A 19,373-nucleotide genomic window follows, 5' to 3' on the forward strand; every position below is an offset into this window, starting at 1 on the left:
AGTATTTTTCTTTTCTTTTTTAAAAGGCACTGATGTTCTTGTTCAACAGCCCACGGATGGATTATGATGTTGGATTCAAGTATTACGGTGCACTGATGATCAGAGACAGGTGATGATTGAGTGTGTGGAACTAAAGTTTGAACAATTTCCACAGTTTTAACCAAAGAGAGATCATACAAATGCTGTGCCTCAATTCACATACTTCCGTACTTACACTTGCTATTTTGAGTGCAAAAGTGTGTTCAAGTACGGCAAAATGCAGTGCACTCCCAAGTACCCAGATGTTGTACTCAAAATAGTCAAAACGTTGCTTTTTGTACACTTGACACTTCTCACCCTCAACGGTCGCCATCTTTGCTACATAGCAGAAGGGGTGGGGACACCAACCTATTTCAAACTTGTGAAAATGGTGGGCGAGGAAGCGATGAAACAGCAAACTATACAAATTTAAATTATACATGTGTTTTTTTAGGGCTGTCAAAGTTAAAGCAATAACGCAAATTTGTTTTAATGCCACTCATTTCTTTAATGCATTAACGCAACCTGCGATTCTTAGGTTATAGCTGGCTCAGTTTTAAAGCTAGAGTGAAGATATTGGTATCATCATCATGTCTACTAGCTCGTCAGGAAGGAGGCTAAATAACGCAAGAAACTTACAATATATTTTAGCGAGGAAAAACTGGTATGGTCGTATTCAAAGGGGTCCCTTGACCTCTGACCTCAAGATATGTGAATGTAAATGGGTTCTATGGGTACCCATGAGTCTCCCCTTTACAGACATGCCCACTTTATGACAATCACATGCAGTTTGGGGTAAGTCATAGTCAAGTCAGCACACTGACAGCTGTTGTTGCCTGTTGGGCTGCAGTTTGCCATGTTATGATTCAAGCATAATTTATATACTAAATGCAGTACCTGTGAGGCTTTCTGGACAATGTGTAATTTTTTTTTGTGTTGTTAATTTATTTCCAATAATAAATATATACATATATTTGCATAAAGCAAGCATATTTGCCCACTACCATGTTGATAAGAGTATTAAATACTTGATAAATCTTCCTTTAAGGTACATTTTTAACAGATAAATGTGCAATTAACTATGGACAATCATGCGTTTAATCACGATTAAATATTGTAATCGACTGACAGCCTCAGATTTTTTTCCACTATATTGTAGTAAAGTAGAAGTCATTATTGGGTTAATTTATCTGTCTGAATTGAATTACTGCTGATACGACGTGATGTCTGTTGCTAACTATCACCAGCTTATCTATCGAGCTTCCGGTGAGTGCTCAACAGCCATATGCAGTTTCAGACAACACTTCCCTGCTGAAATTCACACACTGCACAAGTAAGTGCACAGTCTACTACATGGAATTGTACTAACAGAAGTATTCGATTTGAGACACAGCATAAATACTGCCCCGTTCTCTGATACACAGTACATTAAAGCCCACTCAGCTGGAGCTGCAGTACCTGTCTTTGTTACTGAGGCATCTCCCTCTGTGCCCTGATTGAGACCAGGTGGACTTTTTTGGTTATCATGGGGTTTTTTGACAGATGGAGATAAACCTTTCCACCAACACACACAGACACATAAAAGAGTTACACTTTTCAACACAGATCAAAATTCATCTAAGTAAAGTGCTCAGATTGGAAGATGACATAAATAACGTGTCATCAAAGTTCTATGATGTTTGGTCAATCTGAAAGTCACATTAGCTGCACTACAGTAGGACCTTTATAGACTCTACAGTTGATCCAGGATGCTGCAGCACGTGTTCTGACAAGAACAAAAAAAAGAGATCATATTTCTCTTGTATTTGCTTCGCTGCACTGGCTCCCTGTAAAAGATACCCAGAACAGAATTTAAAATCGTCCTCCTCACCTACAAAGCGCTCAATGGTCAGGCCCCATCATATCTTAAAGAGCTCACAGTACCCTATTACCCCACTAGAGCACTGTGCTCCCAGAATGCAGCAGGGTTATTTGAGGTTCCTAGAGTCTCCAAAAGTAAAATGGGAGCCAGAGCCTTCAGCTATCAAGCTCCTCTTCTGTGGAACCAGCTCACCACACACCCTCTCCACATTTAAGAGTAGGCCTAAGACTTTCCTCTTTGAGGACCAGCCCCTGCTCGAGGTTTCTACCCGCTAAAGGGGAGTTTTTCCTGGCCGCAGCGCATTACCACAACAATGCAATGCTCATGGGGATCTCTTGTTGGGTCTCTAAACTATAGAACACAGTCTAGACCTGCTCTATATAAAAAGCGTCTCAAGATAACTTTTGTTATGATTTGACGCTATATAAATTATTGAATAAATCTGTCAGTATAATTTCCACAGTTGCTGTATCTGTTGGAATGTTATGAACATAGATGGAGTGGTTTGCATGTAAATGCAATATGCAGAAAGGCACTTTATAGAGTTCAGAAGTAAAGAGAATTACAAATGAGGAAACTAAAAAGTGAAGCACTCCATGAGTGGCGGAGTTAAAGGCAGAGACAAAAACAGCTACAGTGAAAGATAAAACACAGGAGCAAGAGAGTGAAGAAATGCAACTAAAGGACAGCGTGACATTGTCGAGAAGCGACGGAGCAAGAATTACTGAAAGGCAATTTTTCTTTTACTCCAACACACAATAAAAACACTTAAATATGCTGAGACAAGCAGTTACGCCCACACAAAAGCCCCAATGACAGTGAATACAAAAGAACAAAAAGAACAACTTCAAAGGGAAACTTGGTACAGATTCAAATAGCATACATTGAGAAATAACATTTCTTGCCCAAGTAAACATAATTATGTTCTTAACTAGTTTATAGCACCAAAACTTCAAGCTTTTTTATATCATTTTTTGACTTGAATTAAAACTACCATTAAACTGACAAAAGCCTTTTAGACTGTTTTTTTAACAGGCAATAAAATCAACATCAAAACAGATTTAAGGAAAAAATAATCATCTCTAATGAGATTTAATTCATTCATAAATCTGCCACATAAACTGGCTCACATTACTCTCAACACAACTTCGCCAAGTCCATTGATAGCTTCTCCCTGTTAGCTCAGTTGTCTTAATACATCCATGGTCAGCTCCATTTGAATGGATTTAACATAAATGTCAGTATATGGGTGCTCTACAGTTGTAGCGTCGGCCGATTTGACCTCGGAGATGAGAGTGACGACTGGCTTGACTGCACGTTACCGCAATACGATAACATTTCCTGTCCATGACAGAGTTAGCATGCAGCTTTAGCCATGATGTCTAGCTCTGCTTTTCCTGCAATGTGTAAAACCCAAAGTGTTTCCATGCTTTACTGTATGTGTAGCGTTTACAACTATGGATTTAAAATGTGAGGGTGCAGGTCGTATCCATGCAGCTTTTTTCTGCTCTGTTGTATCTGCCCGTTTCTGCTCGCTAAGGATGGTCGGATACAGTTTGTTTTGAGTGTCTGCATAGACTCAAATGAAGCAAATATATCCATTCTGGCATTAAAAAATTTATTTCAAAATCGTGACAAAAAAGAAAAAAGAAAAACAATCACGATACATAGGTGAATCGATTTTTTTTTCTAAAGTCATTTAAGTGTAACCTTTATATTGCGCTTTGAAACGGCGTTAGAATGATCTCAAAATCAGCCTGGTATCTATTGATTGCCATTTCAGTTCACATTTAGAGAGAGCCGGGAACCCTCAGCAGCAGAGTTGTGTCTTTCCTTTGAGCTCCAAAGACTACACTTCAACTCAGAATACCAAACATTGCTTGTCACTTGACCTTTAGCTTGCAGGGACCTCCTGGCTCTATCTATCCCTTCCACATACTGACGCCCGCTTCAAGTGACAGACTGCAGCACATACTGAGGCTTTTGGAATCAAGCGGTGGTGCTCTGTGAGCGTTGTCTGTGCTCCCGCCGCCCCTTTGAGGCCTGAGCTACAGTTGACACACACTAATGGGGGCCAGCCTGGCATTCTGCTGTGTCTGTCTCTAATGCTTAGCCAGACAAGACAGTTCCACAATGACCCATCCACTCTATAGATGCACATGAGCGAGCTGTCGATGCAATGTGAAGCTAAAACATAGGTGGCTCCGAGAGTGCGGGCTGAAAACGGCTGAGAAAGGCCCTGAAAAGAGTTTGGCCATAAATCTGTCTGATTCCTGGGTTGTATGGAGGTGCTGACACACACGCCCTCACATGCCACACATACACACTCACATACACCTTGTGATGAATGGCTTCCAGGTTATTCAAGCCCTAGTTATTAAACCTTGTTTAATTGGACTATCAATCACTGAATTCCATAGGCCACACTGAGGTATTCCAGTCACGTCCAGATCAATCGGCCTCCAAGTCCTTTGAATATTACACCACCACAATACAGCTGTAAACCCAAGAGGAGCCAAGAACCTACCAGGACAAGGTTTCTATAGTGTTCTGAGGTGACTGGACTATATTATGAGAGGACATTAGTCGGGAACTGAGGATATGGGCACCCAAGGACTGTGAGAGCAAGGTCTCATTTATGCATTGTCCTTTGGCACTGGTTCAGAATCCATTTTTCAAAGTATTCGAGGAAGATTAATATGAAAGCCCAGATGCAAGAAATCCTGCCATGCAGTGACATGGCTCATTCAGGCTTGGGAGAGTTGAGAAAGCCTATTTTTGGCACTAAAAAGGCCATCAGCTGGAGTCGTGACTCCGGCTGAAGGCCTCATCTGGACACTGTGGAGTGACTCAGTCCATGAAAACTGTCAGTACGGGGATCCATTTTGGTGTTCGCACAAGAACTACTATTAATACAGCAACAAAGACTCTTTTTTAAAATTACAAACAAACATTCCTTTTATTAGAATTATGCTGCATTCGCATGGAATCGGGCAGATGGACAACACCTTCTGGACGGCACGGGAAAAAAAACAGTCTGACAGAACAGCAAGGTAGCAAAACGAAACACACAGGATATGTTGCTATAGTGATGGAATAAAATATATTACCTAGGTTTGTCAAAGTTAACTCAATAACGCAAATTTGTTTTAATGCAACTAATTTCTTTAACACATTAACTTGTGATTTTTAGGTTGTAGCGGGCTCAGTTTTAAAGCTAGACCGGAGCTAAATAACACTCCAAACTAAAATTTGGTGAGGAAAAAACTGGGATGGCCATTTTCAAAAGGGGTCCCTTGACCTCTGACCTCAAGATATGTGAATGAAAATGGGTTCTAATAATACCCACAAGACTCCACTTTTCAGACATGCCCAATTTATAATAATCACATGCAGTTTGGGGCAAGTCATAGTCAACAGACAGCTGATGTTGCCTGTTGGGTTTGAGTTTGCCATGTTATGATTTGAGCATATTTTATATGCTAAATGCAGTACCTGTGAGGGTTTCTGGACAATATGTATCATTGTTTTGTGTTGTTAATTGATTTCCAATAACACATATATAGATACATTTGCATAAAGCAAGCATATTTGTCGACTCCCATGTTGATAAGAGTATTAAATACTTGACAAATCTCCCTTTAAGGTACATTTTGACAGATAAAAAATGTGCAATTAATTTGCGATTAATCATGGACAATCATGCGATTAAATATTTTAATCGATTGACAGCCCTACTAATAATATATATTTTTACTGTACATGATGACTATATTAATTATATAGCAGAGGGAGAGGGGTGGTAGAGGATCATCAGATCACACAGGATGTGGACACATGTGGTTGTAATCCAGTTAGTGGAGAATGGGGAACCATACCATCAACACTTTCTCAGCACATCTTCCCCAAGGTAACGACAAAATGGATGCTAGTACTCTAAGCTTATGTCCCAAACCCCCTTAAGTGAGCGCACTTGATGGATTATTTCTACAACTAACAGGTAATATTAGGAAGCCATTCATCGGACTAATATCATTACCCCAAAATGTTTGTGCTTCTATGACGTTGGTACACTTCTTCCTTTTTTTTTTTACATGATATGTGGTCTCTAATAATGTATCAACTGGTTTCCTCCAGGGGACTGAACATGAGATTACCTGTGACATGAGGAAACAGTTGCCACTGTAACATTTTTTCACCTGCGTTCACAAAAAGTTCACACATTTCTTCGCCCTCGGGGTCCTACAGGCTATTCAGTTTCACTGCCTTTGTAGTGTGTCATGACTTGATAATTTAAAGTCTTTTTTAAATTTACAGTACTTTGCAAGAACTCCGCAGGCAAAACTCATTCTTCTAAAAACTTGTGAGGCTCACGCTGAGGCAGATGGAGCACTGCTCAAACATCCATAGCTCTCTCAACAAACACGTCTTGCAATACCTGTATGATGTTTCACATGCATCTTGGTCCAATACCAAACACATCAAAGGCAGATTTTGATTAAGCAGTGATGTTGTGGAAGTGTTATGAGCCGTTTGCAACTTGTTCTTTACCTGTGTTTGCCTTGGGGGTGATGCGGGACACGTCGATGCGACGAGGGGGGCGTATGGGTGTAGACGTTTTTCTGGTGCTGGTTTTATGTCTTTCCAAAGGTTTGCTTATCTTAGAGAGGGGAGCGAAGATTCCTGCGGAAAAAAAGAAAAGATTTTAATAGGGCTGTCAAAGTTAACGCAATATCATTGTTTTGTGTTGTTAATTGATTTCCAATAATGTATACATACATTTGCATAAAGCAGCATATTTATCTACTCCCATGTTAATAAGAGTATTATATACTTGACAAATCTCCCTTTAAGGTAAATTTTGAACGGATAAAAAATGTAACTGTAACTATGAACAATCTTGCAATTAATCGCGATTAAATATTTTAATTGATTGACAGCCCTAGATTTTCACTATACAAGTCAGAAGATAATAATGAGACAAAAACAAAAGACCCATTGCATATGCTAACTTGAACCAATTGACAAAAAGGACAAGTCTAATTTCCTGGGGTTAGATAAGATGATTGTACCAGTTAAGTCCTATAAAGTCAATAATGGTAAAAGTAATTGATGGGAGTGAGTGGGTGAGTCGATGTGGTTGATCTTTAAGTGCGGGGCTGTGGCATGATGACCTACCGTGTTTGATTCGACAGGTGAAATACTGAACCCCTGCTACCGAGCCATCGTTCTTCCCCTCCGCTTTGTCCAGCTCCACTCCGGCCCAGAGGCCTCCGGAGAACTCGGTGCTACCGCAGAAACGCAGGCTTCCAACCTGCGTGCACACAATTATATACACCACACAAAGTCAAGACAAACATAAACACGGTGTGCAAAACGAAAACCAGACCGTGCAGCAAAAGAACTGGCCAGTGCAGCGAGCAGTGTGTGAAATTACTTGCATTATGTCAAGGGCAGAATCCCCATCGGAAACATTTTGATGCGTCTATGTAACTAAAGCAGCAGATGAGACAAACAATTAAAAAGGGAAAATAGAGATCAAAGCAGGAGGCTGTGCCAGAAAGAGCAGGGATGATAATAAGAGTTTTGATTAGCCAATCTCTACAACTTGGCACACTGCGATTCTGTTCTCAGTGTGGCACAATAATCTATTAATGGCTTATTCATTCAGAGCAAATGTCCGTCTGGGCTAGAATTAGTATTTTCTTATCGTCTACATGTCTATTTGCATCTACGTGTGTGCAGTTTGGACGTCCCTACTGCAAGGGCACACCGCAGACTACAGCCAAAAAAAACAACTATTACTAAAGGTGTATAAGGGTTTTAAGGGACCTGATTAGATAGCAAGAACTGACACTGCTAATGGTTGCCAGTGGTTTTCTTTCAGTCATCATTACTGTGCAAAGGAACAAACTGAACAAAAGCGGATGCTGTACATCCATGATGAGGATTACATGACCTGACACTCATTAATAAGGCTCTTTCATAGAAGCTGGCCATGATAGATAGAATGATGGTTAACAGGTGTGAATGTAGTACTCCATAGTGTACCTCTTTAAAAAGAAATCTTTAAAAGTTCGTAATGCTAGTTAGAGCTTGCAATATGAAAGGCAGATTTGTTTGAAGACTTACGGCTTTAATGTTGGCTGCTTACAATTTATCCTTAACTATTTCCACCATGAAGCATTTCCTTCAAAATGTGTGCAGTAAACTGCTGTGCAAGTCTTTGCAGTTAGGCTAATGCAAAACTAATGGCGAGTAAAAGGCCACCTCCAACACCAGCAACATCATTTGTGTAAACAGTTCCCCCTCTACCCACGCCGACTGCTTTTGATCGGCTTGTAAACTACACGCACAGCACTTGCATGGCAAGTCTGAAAAGATAAACGCTGGCTTTAAGGCTTGACAGACGGGTGGGAAGAAAAAAAAGAAAAACCAGACAAGTATCGCTGAGACAGGGAAGACTCACTTGTTCAGTTCTTTCAATTCACACTTCTTTAAAAGCATTAAAAAGGTGACTTACACCCATTTCCCCATGTTACAGTATCTGTTATGGCTGAAAACTCAATGAAATTGCACAATTTGAAGGCTCCATTCAAATTTAATCAACTCCTTAGCCCTGAGTGTACAAAAAAGCACTCCTTGATCTAATAAGAACCATTTGACTTTTCCAGAGTCGTAGCACTGGGTTAATATTCAAACAAGACTTGGTCAAAACAGAGTATATGGCTGGACCGTATATGGTCAGTATGTGAATTTGTGGCCAAATTGTTACACAAATAGTTAGTGGTCATGTCTATGATGTTAAATCGAGTAAGTCTTTCTTAATGTACTGCAGTAGCCAGTGTGGTCGTCGATAAGGTGGGTGAACTACTAGGTAGAGATGGGTAGGTTACAGAAGAGGAAGTGGTGATACTCTCCTATATATTCCAATGGCTTTTTGGCTAGTAAGTGGGATCCTGCATAAAGTGGGTATACTTTACTGTTATCAGTAAAGTATACCCACTTTACTGATAACAGATAAGAGACAGATTTTCGATCCAACAGATAAAAAAATGTGCAATTAATTTGCCATAAATCACTCATCACTCTCATCTTCAACCGCTTATCCGGGGGTCGGGTTGCGGGGGCAACAGCTCCAGCAGGTGACCCCAAAGTTCCCTTTCCCGGGCCACATTAACACATTAAAGTGATGCTTTTGTGTGATTCTTTGTGGAGAAACTCCATTTTACAGATCTGTCGATTAAATCAACTAATCAATTAGTCGACAAAATCGTGTGAGTGTTAGTCGACTAAGAATTTCTTTGGTCGAGGACAGCCCAGGTGCCCATAAAAACTACATGTATCATGTATTTGGGGCTCTAGGCAGAGGCTGGAAATAACAACCTTAAATGCAAAGTCAGCTGCAAGTGATGAGAAAAAGGATGTCACTGCTATAGCTCAACTGAGCATCTGATCATGTACTCGTGATGTTGAATGTCTTGTGATTTTGTGCCAATGGCACAACAGTGGCCGTCTCTTTCACCTGCTTTTGTTGGATAACTAAGCAAATTCAGGGTGGACTGGACCCACGCGGTCAGCCTGATGACTAGAGGCACACATCAGTCAAGGGAAAAAGGCCAGTTTTGCTAAATTTAGCAGGGATTTTCGTTGCATTTTGGAGCAGGAGCACTGTGAGGCAAATTGTTGAACTGTGCCGTGAAGATAGTTAGAAAACTGTAAATTATTTGACCTATGGCGCTAAACCTCCACCGCTTTCAAAGCGTGTTTCTTGTCAAAAGGATTACACGTGGCTTACACCACCACACTGGAGCTGGGTGGTTAGGTTGAGCAGCCACACTAAAGGATTTCTTTGCATTACATGAAGGAATTGGGCAAAAATAAATTGGTTGTTGGATGAATTTCTTTGACTAATTTCATAGGTAAGGACTGGTTTAGTGAAGTGAGAGGAAGGTTGCTGCACTAATAATAAAAAAAAAAGTAACAGCCGAAATATCATAAAAAAAAAACCACCTGTAATGAGGTGCATGCAACCGTGCAGAACAGCTACAGTATGTGATGCAGACAAAGAGTAAACTGCACGCTAAAGGACATCTTTAAAACATATACTGTAATAACACTGTGACTGGTCAAGAGACTTACATAAATGCTTATAATGCAATGCTGGTATGTCACTACTTCAGTGTATCCCTTTGTTTAAACTTTGTCAATATTTTAATCAATTAAATGTCCATAACACTGTTACCTGGCAATTAACAGAATCATAATTGGAGTTGAATGAACTTCAACATGCTCAGATAAATGTGATGATATGCCAGAATGAACTGTCAAACACAACCGTGACTGCTGGAAGGATGCCAAAAGGGTGTTGCTTAGCAACTGGAAACTATTTTTTACTTGGTTGATGGCTGAAATAATTGTAGGAAAATTAACCAAAGCTTCTGTGTTTGTTGATGATGAACCACAGCACAGCTGCACGGCACTGATGAGGCTACAGGCGCAAGGCTGTATCAGTCCATTTTATATGTTACTGTATCGCTTTACTGGCCATTTATGCTGTGAACTCTCATTTTGTGTGGCGCTGTTAGTACAGTAGATGTTTGTAAGATATATCAATTCAATCGATAATCCCATGGAACAAAAGATCACTGCATTCTCTTCCAGTTCTGAAAAAGGACGTGGCAGGAATTCAACTCCGACCAGTTTATGCACATAAGCAAATAAAAATCTGCTTAGTGCCACTGTGAGTAACTGTATTTGTGCTGTGTGTGCGCATTAGAGAGTCTGCTCCCCGTCCTGTAATGTCTCTGTAGTGACACACAGAAAAACATTGTTAATGTGAACATTTGGATAACTGCAGGGACTTGGGTTCCATCCCATTTGTAGAATGGGAAGCTGGTGAGGGATCATGTTCTTGTCACTGCACTACTGACAAAGTCTGGCTCCTGTACAAAAGGGGGGGTGGACTGGAATACTATGAATCTCCCCACACTTAAGCCCTCCTGGCGAAAAATGCTACAAATGTACAAGGTTGGTGTGGTGCTCTGTTAAAGGGACAGTGTGTAGGATTTGGTGGCATCTAGCGGTGTGGTTGCAGATTGTAACCAACTGAGTGCTCAATCCTCCCTTTCCATGACTGCAGTACCGTGAGCCGCCAACACCGCAAAAAACGTGGGAACGCCGTTCACCTCGCTCAAACTCCATCCTTACCATAATAACACTACTTTAAGAGCAACGGAAGTCAGACGGCGGCTGGTGGTATCACGGTTTTGCACACCACGGCTCACGTTACCATAGTTTCACAAGCGTGTCGGAGAACTACGGTGGCCTTCGGGTAGTGCAAAAACGTGAAAGATCCTGCTCTCTCTAGAGCCAGTGTTTGGTTTGTTCTGGGCTACTGTAGAAACATGGCGGAGCAACATGGCAGACGCCAAGAAGGGCTCATTCTAAGCTAAACAACTCTTCATATTTTCAGGTGATTATACACTAGCGGTGTCACGATTTCGATTCTAAATCGGAAATCGATCAAAATTAACTTCCGATCTCAATCATCGAAATCAAATTGCGTGCGTCCGAAGAAAAATACAGCTCGACTCAAATAATTTAACAGCCAAGTTAAAACTATAAACAGCACAAAAATCAGGATTTATGACGTGTTTTTGTAATGATTATGTACTGAGGTGGGTCACACAGATACTGGAGTTGAAAAGATGCAGCTTTTTTATATTGTAGACTGTTGTAGTCTAAAACACTTTCTAAATAAAAAGGGAGTTGAGTTCTCTTTTTAAAGAAGAATTTAAAAGTGTAAATGAGAGTTGTCAGGGCATAAAACCAATGATCTGTTGATCTTTACAAATCAAGACTCCATAGTCTAACAATGGCATGTTTAAATCAAAAATCAAATCGAAAACTTAAATTTTAAAGTCAAATCGAATCATGGACCTGGAGAATCGTGACACCCCTATTATACACTAATGAAAACTTAGTTTGAATATCATATTCCATTTCCTGCTGATAGATCCCTGAAATATTACACACAGGTCCTTTAATATGAGCTCTACTGTTTCACTGTTTTCACTGAATGGAATAATTGCAGCACTCACTCACTGTTGCTAGGAGTCAGACTATTTCACAGAGGTTCTCCCAGTAACTGGAGAAGTGTACACTCATTTGAATTCAGCTAATCATCAGGTTGGGGAAAGCTTTCCTCCATTGCACCGCTTTGAAATATGAAAAATTAAAAAGGTGGATACTTAAAAAAAAATCCTTGGCACAGCTTTAGGTAAGACTGAAAATGCCGCAATCAAAGGATTAGTGAAGATATTTCAAATTGTCCTTGCCTTTTGATAGCGACCTACCACACACCTTCTGTCCAGCTATCACCACGCGGTCGCCTAGTCGGATTCCCATGGCGGCGAGCTGTATCCGGGCCTTATCGGAGAGAACGGGAAGGGTCTGGGCTTGCAGTGGGAGGTTCAGAGGGGAGCTGGGTCTGGGTAAAGCCTGTCTCAGCAAAGTCCGGAGCTCTTGGGCCACGACGGCCGCATCTGCCATCTCCAAGGGCATGTCGAGGGGGTCAGGCACCACGTCTGCGGGGCACTGCCCTTTTTCATTCTGTAAGAGAACAGCACAGGAAAGAGCAGAGAAGATCAGATAATATAGTGAAGTGAATTTCATCCTGACCGGGGTCTAAAATGGACTTTTTTTTACTGCCTGCCACTGTGGCAGGCAGGTATTTTTTTTTTTAACTGCCACTTTTGAAATCTATGCGCTAATGAAGAAAAAACATTTTAGATCTGATGTCATTCTCTGTTCTATATAAATTATTTTACAAAAAACATTATATAGTACATGGTAAATTACAGTGTTCGAATTACATCGTAGCTTCCAGGGGAGCCCTATGTTTCGGGGATAGACTGTACACAGTACTGTATTGTATTGTGTTATTGTCATCTAAAGTGGTTACTTGCATAAAAACACAATTCAAATGATTAGGAAATAAATGATGGTATTTTTATTTAAAAATGTGCAATTTAATAAATATCTTGGCATTAGTAGTTTTAATGATGTATTATGCTTAGAGCTAGTGTTAGGAAGTTAAACAGGTCATAATTCTCTCTACAATATCTATTTTATATTGCTCTGAAAACATCTCCTTCAAACAGCTGGATTTATTCAAGTTTCTCGCCAAAAACTCAATTTTATGGGATTAAAATTTGAAGATTGAGCAGAACTTGAACACCTCATAATGTAACTCAATGGCAGCTCCGTTAACGTTAGTAAAAGTAAAACTTTAATGTTTGCTTCCATTATCCAAAAGTTCAGTTATCAATACTGTAACGAGGACGCTGGGCTTAACAGAATCTTTAATCTTATCTCTGCTCCCAGAACAACATCCCCCCTCCCTTCCCCCTCCCCTCCTCTGTGTTTCACTGCAGCTGATCAGCAGGCACAGTGGCACACAACATGGAGGTTTAGTCAAACGGCTCAAAGAGACTAGAATCAGTGAGAGTTGAGACATAGTCAGCAGGCCCAAGTGTAAGTGAAGGTAGAAGAAGACGGCTGTGGAGGCGTGACAGACGAGGGGACCTCTTTCGGCACTACTGCGCTGGAGTAGCTGGGGCGCACTCAAGTTCGCCAATTCCCCTCCGGCAACAATACGAGTGGTCTTTGATAAACATCAAAAAAGAGCTTGACTTTCAATGCCAAGGTCTGTTCTCATGTTAAAACACAGAGCCAATGTACACACAGCTTAATCTGCCACAGTTGCTTGAATGAATGAATGTGTTTGTGCTGCTTTGTGTGCAGCCTTTTAGACACTATTTCACAGGACTGGTTCAAGGAAAGAAATGTTCTGTTCAATGTTGACTCTTTATTTTTTATCTATTGAAATTCCGCTGCATTTTTTTTTCTTTAACAAGTTCATATTGGCTCTTTACATTACAAAATGTCAGCAAATATGTACAAATACATTTCACATAGGAGTATACATCCAACCTACTATATCACTGTTTTTTTTTTTTTTTTTTTATATATATATATATATATATATATATATATATATATATATATATATATATATATATATATATATATAATTATTATAATTATTTTTTACAATATTCAACCTACTCATCAGACTTGCAGACATGCGACAAATGGCTACTTAGCAGCCACACACTGTGACTACAACAATAGTTAAAGCAGCAGTGGGTAGAATTGGAGCAAATATGATTAAAAAAAGTTATTTTTTATAAAACGGTCACACATGAGACAGGTAATCTGAAAAAAATCATGTGCCTCTGTGTCCTCCGGTGCTCCTAATGGCATCTGCAAGATTTCACAGACCGGAGGAAAACAACCAATCAGAGCTGAGCTGGAGCCTGCCGTCTCTGAGCAGCTGTCAATCCCTCGCGAACTTCGATCAAACGTTCAATCTAGGCAGCGCTGATCAGCGCTGATCGGAGTTCGCGAATGATTGACAGCTGCCTCTGTTGAATGAACAGTCAATAGGAACGCTCTCTCTCTGAAATGACTTGTGATTGGTCGTAGTCTACCGTCACAGGCTAGATTGTTTAAAGCCTGAAAACAGAGCCATGAGGAGGTGCAGAAGTCTAGTTATCTCTCAGAACACTTGAATTACAATATGCTGAAAGGTTATTATGGAATTTGTGCCCAATGATGCCAAAATATATCCTAATAAAATACTCATTTGTCATTTGCCTTTTACTCTCGTACATACTGCATGGCATGTGAGTATTGTATTAAGATCAATTTGAAGATGTACTGTATATTTTCATCAAGTTATGAGTTTACAGGAACAGCTGGACAATTAAAATTATGTAATACAGCAGCCCTGCAATGAATCCTATCTTTTTGGAAGTTATAATGTTCGATTTTTGTCAACACTGCGCCAAAGGGGTGTCAATTAAACTCTGAGGTCTACTTTCAGGCTGTACTGTACTGTACTGCACTGCTAGTGTTTTGTCCACTATCAATTACGTACGTACGTAGGAAGAGGACAGAATATTCTAAATCTCTTAATATAGTGCAATCCAAAACAAACACCAGTTACCGGACGGAGTACAGTAATAAACTGGTGTATTCTGAACCCAATCATGTAAGTGATGTGGCAGTTGGGGAATTTTTCAATTTCTTATCCAGACATTCAAACTGAAACCGCATTTTTTTCCTCCATGTGATGTATGATGTAAACCAAGCAGTGATCTTAAAAAGGCACAATGAGTAGGATTTTCCTATAAAGCAAAGTATTGACTGATACAAAAATAATCCGTCTCAACCATCACTTAAGATCCACTAGAAGTGTGTGGCGGTGTCTGTATCTGCAGAGACCTCTGCCTGTATTGTCTCTTTTCTTTTCATTTTGCTGTGTTCGGTAACATTTCTAGGCGTCAACCTCTATAAAAACGTAGCAACCAGTTTCCAGATCGTAAGCACGCATCCAAGAGAAAGCTACAAAAATGGCACACAGCGCCGAAAAAAAGGCCAATAAAGCGAGGCAAAATGCCAAGCGCACGAAGCTCGTTCCAAAACAAGAATCTGGGGTTGGCTTTCATCCACCGGTGAGCACCCTAACCCTTGTTAAGCCGGAGAGGAGAAGCCAACTTTAAATGTTGTGTATACAAACCGCAACTGACAAATCCTACTAATTGTGACTTTAACCCACCTTAGTTCAATTCAAGAACAGCGTTGGAATCAAGAAGCAGCTACTTTAAGTAATAGGGGATTTCTTCCAAAAATGCCAGGATGAGAGGACTCAACTTTGAATTATTTATCGATTACACTTACAAAGTTAAAGGGACAGTGTGTAGGATTTGGCGGCATATAGTGGTGTGGTTGCTTCATTGTACCCCTCCGCTCACTCCTTCCTTTCCAAGACTGCAGTAACATGAGTGACCATCTTTACCATAATAACACTACTTTAGGTGCAACAGAAGTCAGACGGCGGCTAGCAGTACCACAGTCTTCACTCTGCAGCTCACATTACCGCAGTTTCACAAGCGTATCGGAAAACTACGGTGGCCTTCAGGTAACGTGAAAATGTGAAAGGCTCTCTCTAGAGTCAGTGTCTGGTTTGTCTGTTCTTGGCTACTGTAGAAACATAGCGATGCAACATGGCGGCGGACTCCATGAAGAGGACCCAATCCCTATATACAGTAGATATGAAGGGCTCATTCTAAGCTAACGAAAACACAACAATTCTTAGTTTCAGGTGATTAGACACTAATAAAAAACAGTTATAAATATTATATTCCAGATCTGCTAATAATCATGGAAGCTTTACCCGCTAGCAAAACATGATGGGGATGACTTCACTCTACCCAGCAAAAATCCCGCACATACCAAACAGACGTGACTGCGGCTCATTTCAAATCTGAAACTGGAACAAACAAGTAGTCAATTCACTACAACAACTTGCTACTAAATGAAAGTACGATGAGTTGCAATAGCTATTAACTTCAAGAGCCATAAGACGTGTGGTAAGGGAAGCATGAAAGGCCAACAACATCTTTTATTTTTCCATCCTTATAAACTATCCGGCGCTCAAATCCAAGGTTTGTTGTGACGAATGTCTGCTGAGTCAGAGAAGGGAAAATAGCAAATAAAACCACTTCCGAGTCTGACCTTTTCACAAAAGGAAAAGAGATTTTTAACTGAATTTCTGGGCTCTGGTATCATGCCTCATCATGCCTCCAATGTCAGCCACCACCGATATTTTTCAAACACCAAGTGACGCAATTTGGTAGGTAGAGCATTCAGCTACATCACAAATCAATGAGCACTTATCTTTTTTCACTAAACTACATTTTCTACTGAACTTCAGAAAGGTTTTACATGTTCCAGGCAACATACAGTGAAAGTGGCGTGCATTTTGCAGTGTACTCTCTTGGGTAATAATCTAATTAGTATACTCAATTTTACGACTTTGAGTGGCCTATACCTTCAACTTAAGTGGGTTGCGTCACAGTAAACATATTGGTCCTTTCAAGCTATGAAGAGTATTACTAGGGGGGGAAGGAATAGAGTGCTACAGGAATGAGTCCTAAAACCCGGAAATGAGTTAGCATCTTAGCCCTTCTGGTTCTCTTGTATGGAAGTCAATGGGTTTTTTGAATGGGTTTTTTATTAGATGCCTGAAATAAGGTCTGTGGTTAACACAAGCTGAAGAGATTTCAGTAAATATCGTGAATTTTGGAAGCTTTTACGTGTCTTAAAAAAAAAGTGGTTGGTAACAAGTGGCTAAATGAGACTACTAAACGTCATCACGCCGACTCGTCCGCCTTTACAGCCTTGTTGTGTATACTCGCGTTCATGAGACCGCGTGTAGTTCGTTAGCGTTTTACTTCTGGCGATTGCAGTCACACTTCAAAAATCATAAAAGTGGTGTTCATTTGTGGAGATTATCTTGCTGAACAAAACATGTAAGTATCATAAATGTGTATTTGCCACAGAGCTTATTTTCTGCAATAATCAATAACCCAATGGAAAAATTCCATTGTTTTTTGTCGAACCCAGAGCGATGCTAACTTGCTGGTTGGCCTACAAAAATACGTCATCTCTGGAGCACTCTATAGCAATATCAGAACTTGTATAAACAGAAGCATCATTTCTCTAGGGCTAATTGAAAGCAAAGACTTGATAACCCTTAAATAATAAAGCGGAAAGAAAATAATCTCCCCTCAGTGGAGTTTAAACTTTTGCTTAGCAAGATAAGAAACAAACATCCACTTCTCTGACCCAGAAAATCTCTAAATAAAGGGTTAAAAAACACAAGCGGGTTCATATCAACCAGCGTTTATGTGCACTCAAAGCTTGGCATTCAAAAAAAATATATAGAGCCTCTGCTCTCATCTTTGAGCATGGGAATTATTGGATTATGGTGCATAGTGCTTTGGTGACCTCCAGTGGGAAAATTAGTGCATACAAAAAGAACAGGCACCATTTCTGTTCAGCTTCAATGCATCTGAAAGACCCTTTCTTCTTAATATAATGGATAATAATGGCACATTGACATTTCTAGTATGGGTAGAAACTTTCAACAGAACGTATATAGGCTAAGACAGGCCATATAGTCTTGATGCCACATCACCATCTACTGAGAATCTACTGCACATCCTTCAATTCAAGCCTCAACGGAGGCTTTAAATGACTGCAACTGTGAGGCACAAGGCAGACAGATTGAGCACCGAGACATGCTCAAGTGGTAGATCTATTTCAAACGCGTCTGGGAAATTGCAAACTATTGCCTTTTTGGGTGTTATCTGCCAGCTGAGTCAGAAAATGCCAAACAGGAGATCTGCGCAAAAAAAGACTGACTATCTGAAATGGGATAAATGTGAGGCCTGAGAGAGTAACTATAATATTGCAATCTGTTATATTTTTGTAACTGAGCATAAGGACATCTTTTGCAAAGGTCTCCATCAAATCGATGTAATTCTGTAAAGGAGCTAGGATTTTCTATCACATAAGAAAGGGTTTGTAAATTTGATGTAGGGAAAATTGTGGGACCGAATTTTCGATTTCCGAGAGTCCTGATTGATGACTTGTGTGAGCAAATACAGGGAAGCAGTATCTTGATCACCCACAAGACAATAGCCGTGACACAAACAACTTTATAATGTTACGTTTTTGTTGAGACAGTCAGAAAAGTTCAATAACATGTCAGTTTTTCATTTTTAGGACTGCAGTAAGTGGGGGTGTGTTATTGGACTGCATTAAGGTATGGTCACACATGCATAAATGCAGGCAAGTGACCATCGCCTGCCGAGGCGATAACCACCTGAAAATTCACCTAAGTTGAACTCCATGCGAATGTGAAGCTGCGAATTTGCTTCACAACTGGAAGCGAATGTTTTTTTCGCCCCTTCTCTCGCATAGAATAGAAGTGAACAGGAGGCGAATGTTAATTTTGCAGGTGTGATGTGCCTATATACTGTACGGATCATTTCACAGTTGTAAACGTACAGCTGGTCAAAAACAGCAATTTAATGATGTCAACTTTAGTTTACAGTAAACTCTCACTAAACAATTAACCAATTTAATAAAAAAGATTGAAAGTATAACCAACAATACAAATAATCATTAGCAGCCCAAGATATTAGTACTTTATTTTGTTACCCTTTAAAGATATCGGTAGGGGACAGAAAAATATGAACAACTTCATAAACATTGTAAATAATAAACCAGAGCAACCTGAATACATTTTGTTGAAGTGAAATGCATTGATAGTGCTGCTCAAGAAAAAAAAAGTATTTTATGCTCATATTTGAGAAAGATTTTAAGAATTCAAGAGTGATTGTGAGTCATATAATCTCTCTCTGAATTTTATTATACCGTATTCTTTTTTAAGTTACGAGCATGTTCATCTGTGGTAGATAGCAGAATCTTTCAGTGCAGCAGCACTGCAGGCTCATAGTGTGAGGAGATGTCAGGAGAAACGCATCGCTCTTGAGAAGGTTAAGTACTTACTAGG

At 40.0% G+C, this 19,373-nt stretch overlaps 1 protein-coding gene across 3 annotated transcripts in view; it reads right to left on the reverse strand.

Moving 5' to 3' along the window:
* The window catches only part of LOC119475050 (CAP-Gly domain-containing linker protein 4-like), a 49,469-nt gene that overhangs the window by 17,048 nt on the left and 13,048 nt on the right, over positions 1-19,373 (reverse strand). For 2 of the 3 annotated variants that reach the window (XM_037747517.1, XM_037747516.1), the window contains exons 7-10: positions 12,245-12,493; positions 7,058-7,193; positions 6,431-6,562; positions 1,477-1,572 (exon numbers count right to left, since the gene is read on the reverse strand). In XM_037747517.1, coding sequence (XP_037603445.1) covers positions 1,477-1,572; positions 6,431-6,562; positions 7,058-7,193; positions 12,245-12,493 — 613 coding nt within the window. The remainder of the gene's footprint in view (positions 1-1,476; positions 1,573-6,430; positions 6,563-7,057; positions 7,194-12,244; positions 12,494-19,373) is intronic. The other variant, XM_037747518.1, reaches the window with a different exon arrangement.

Source organism: Sebastes umbrosus, chromosome 16 (genome assembly GCF_015220745.1).
Source record: "Sebastes umbrosus isolate fSebUmb1 chromosome 16, fSebUmb1.pri, whole genome shotgun sequence".
Lineage (NCBI taxonomy): Eukaryota > Metazoa > Chordata > Actinopteri > Perciformes > Sebastidae > Sebastes > Sebastes umbrosus.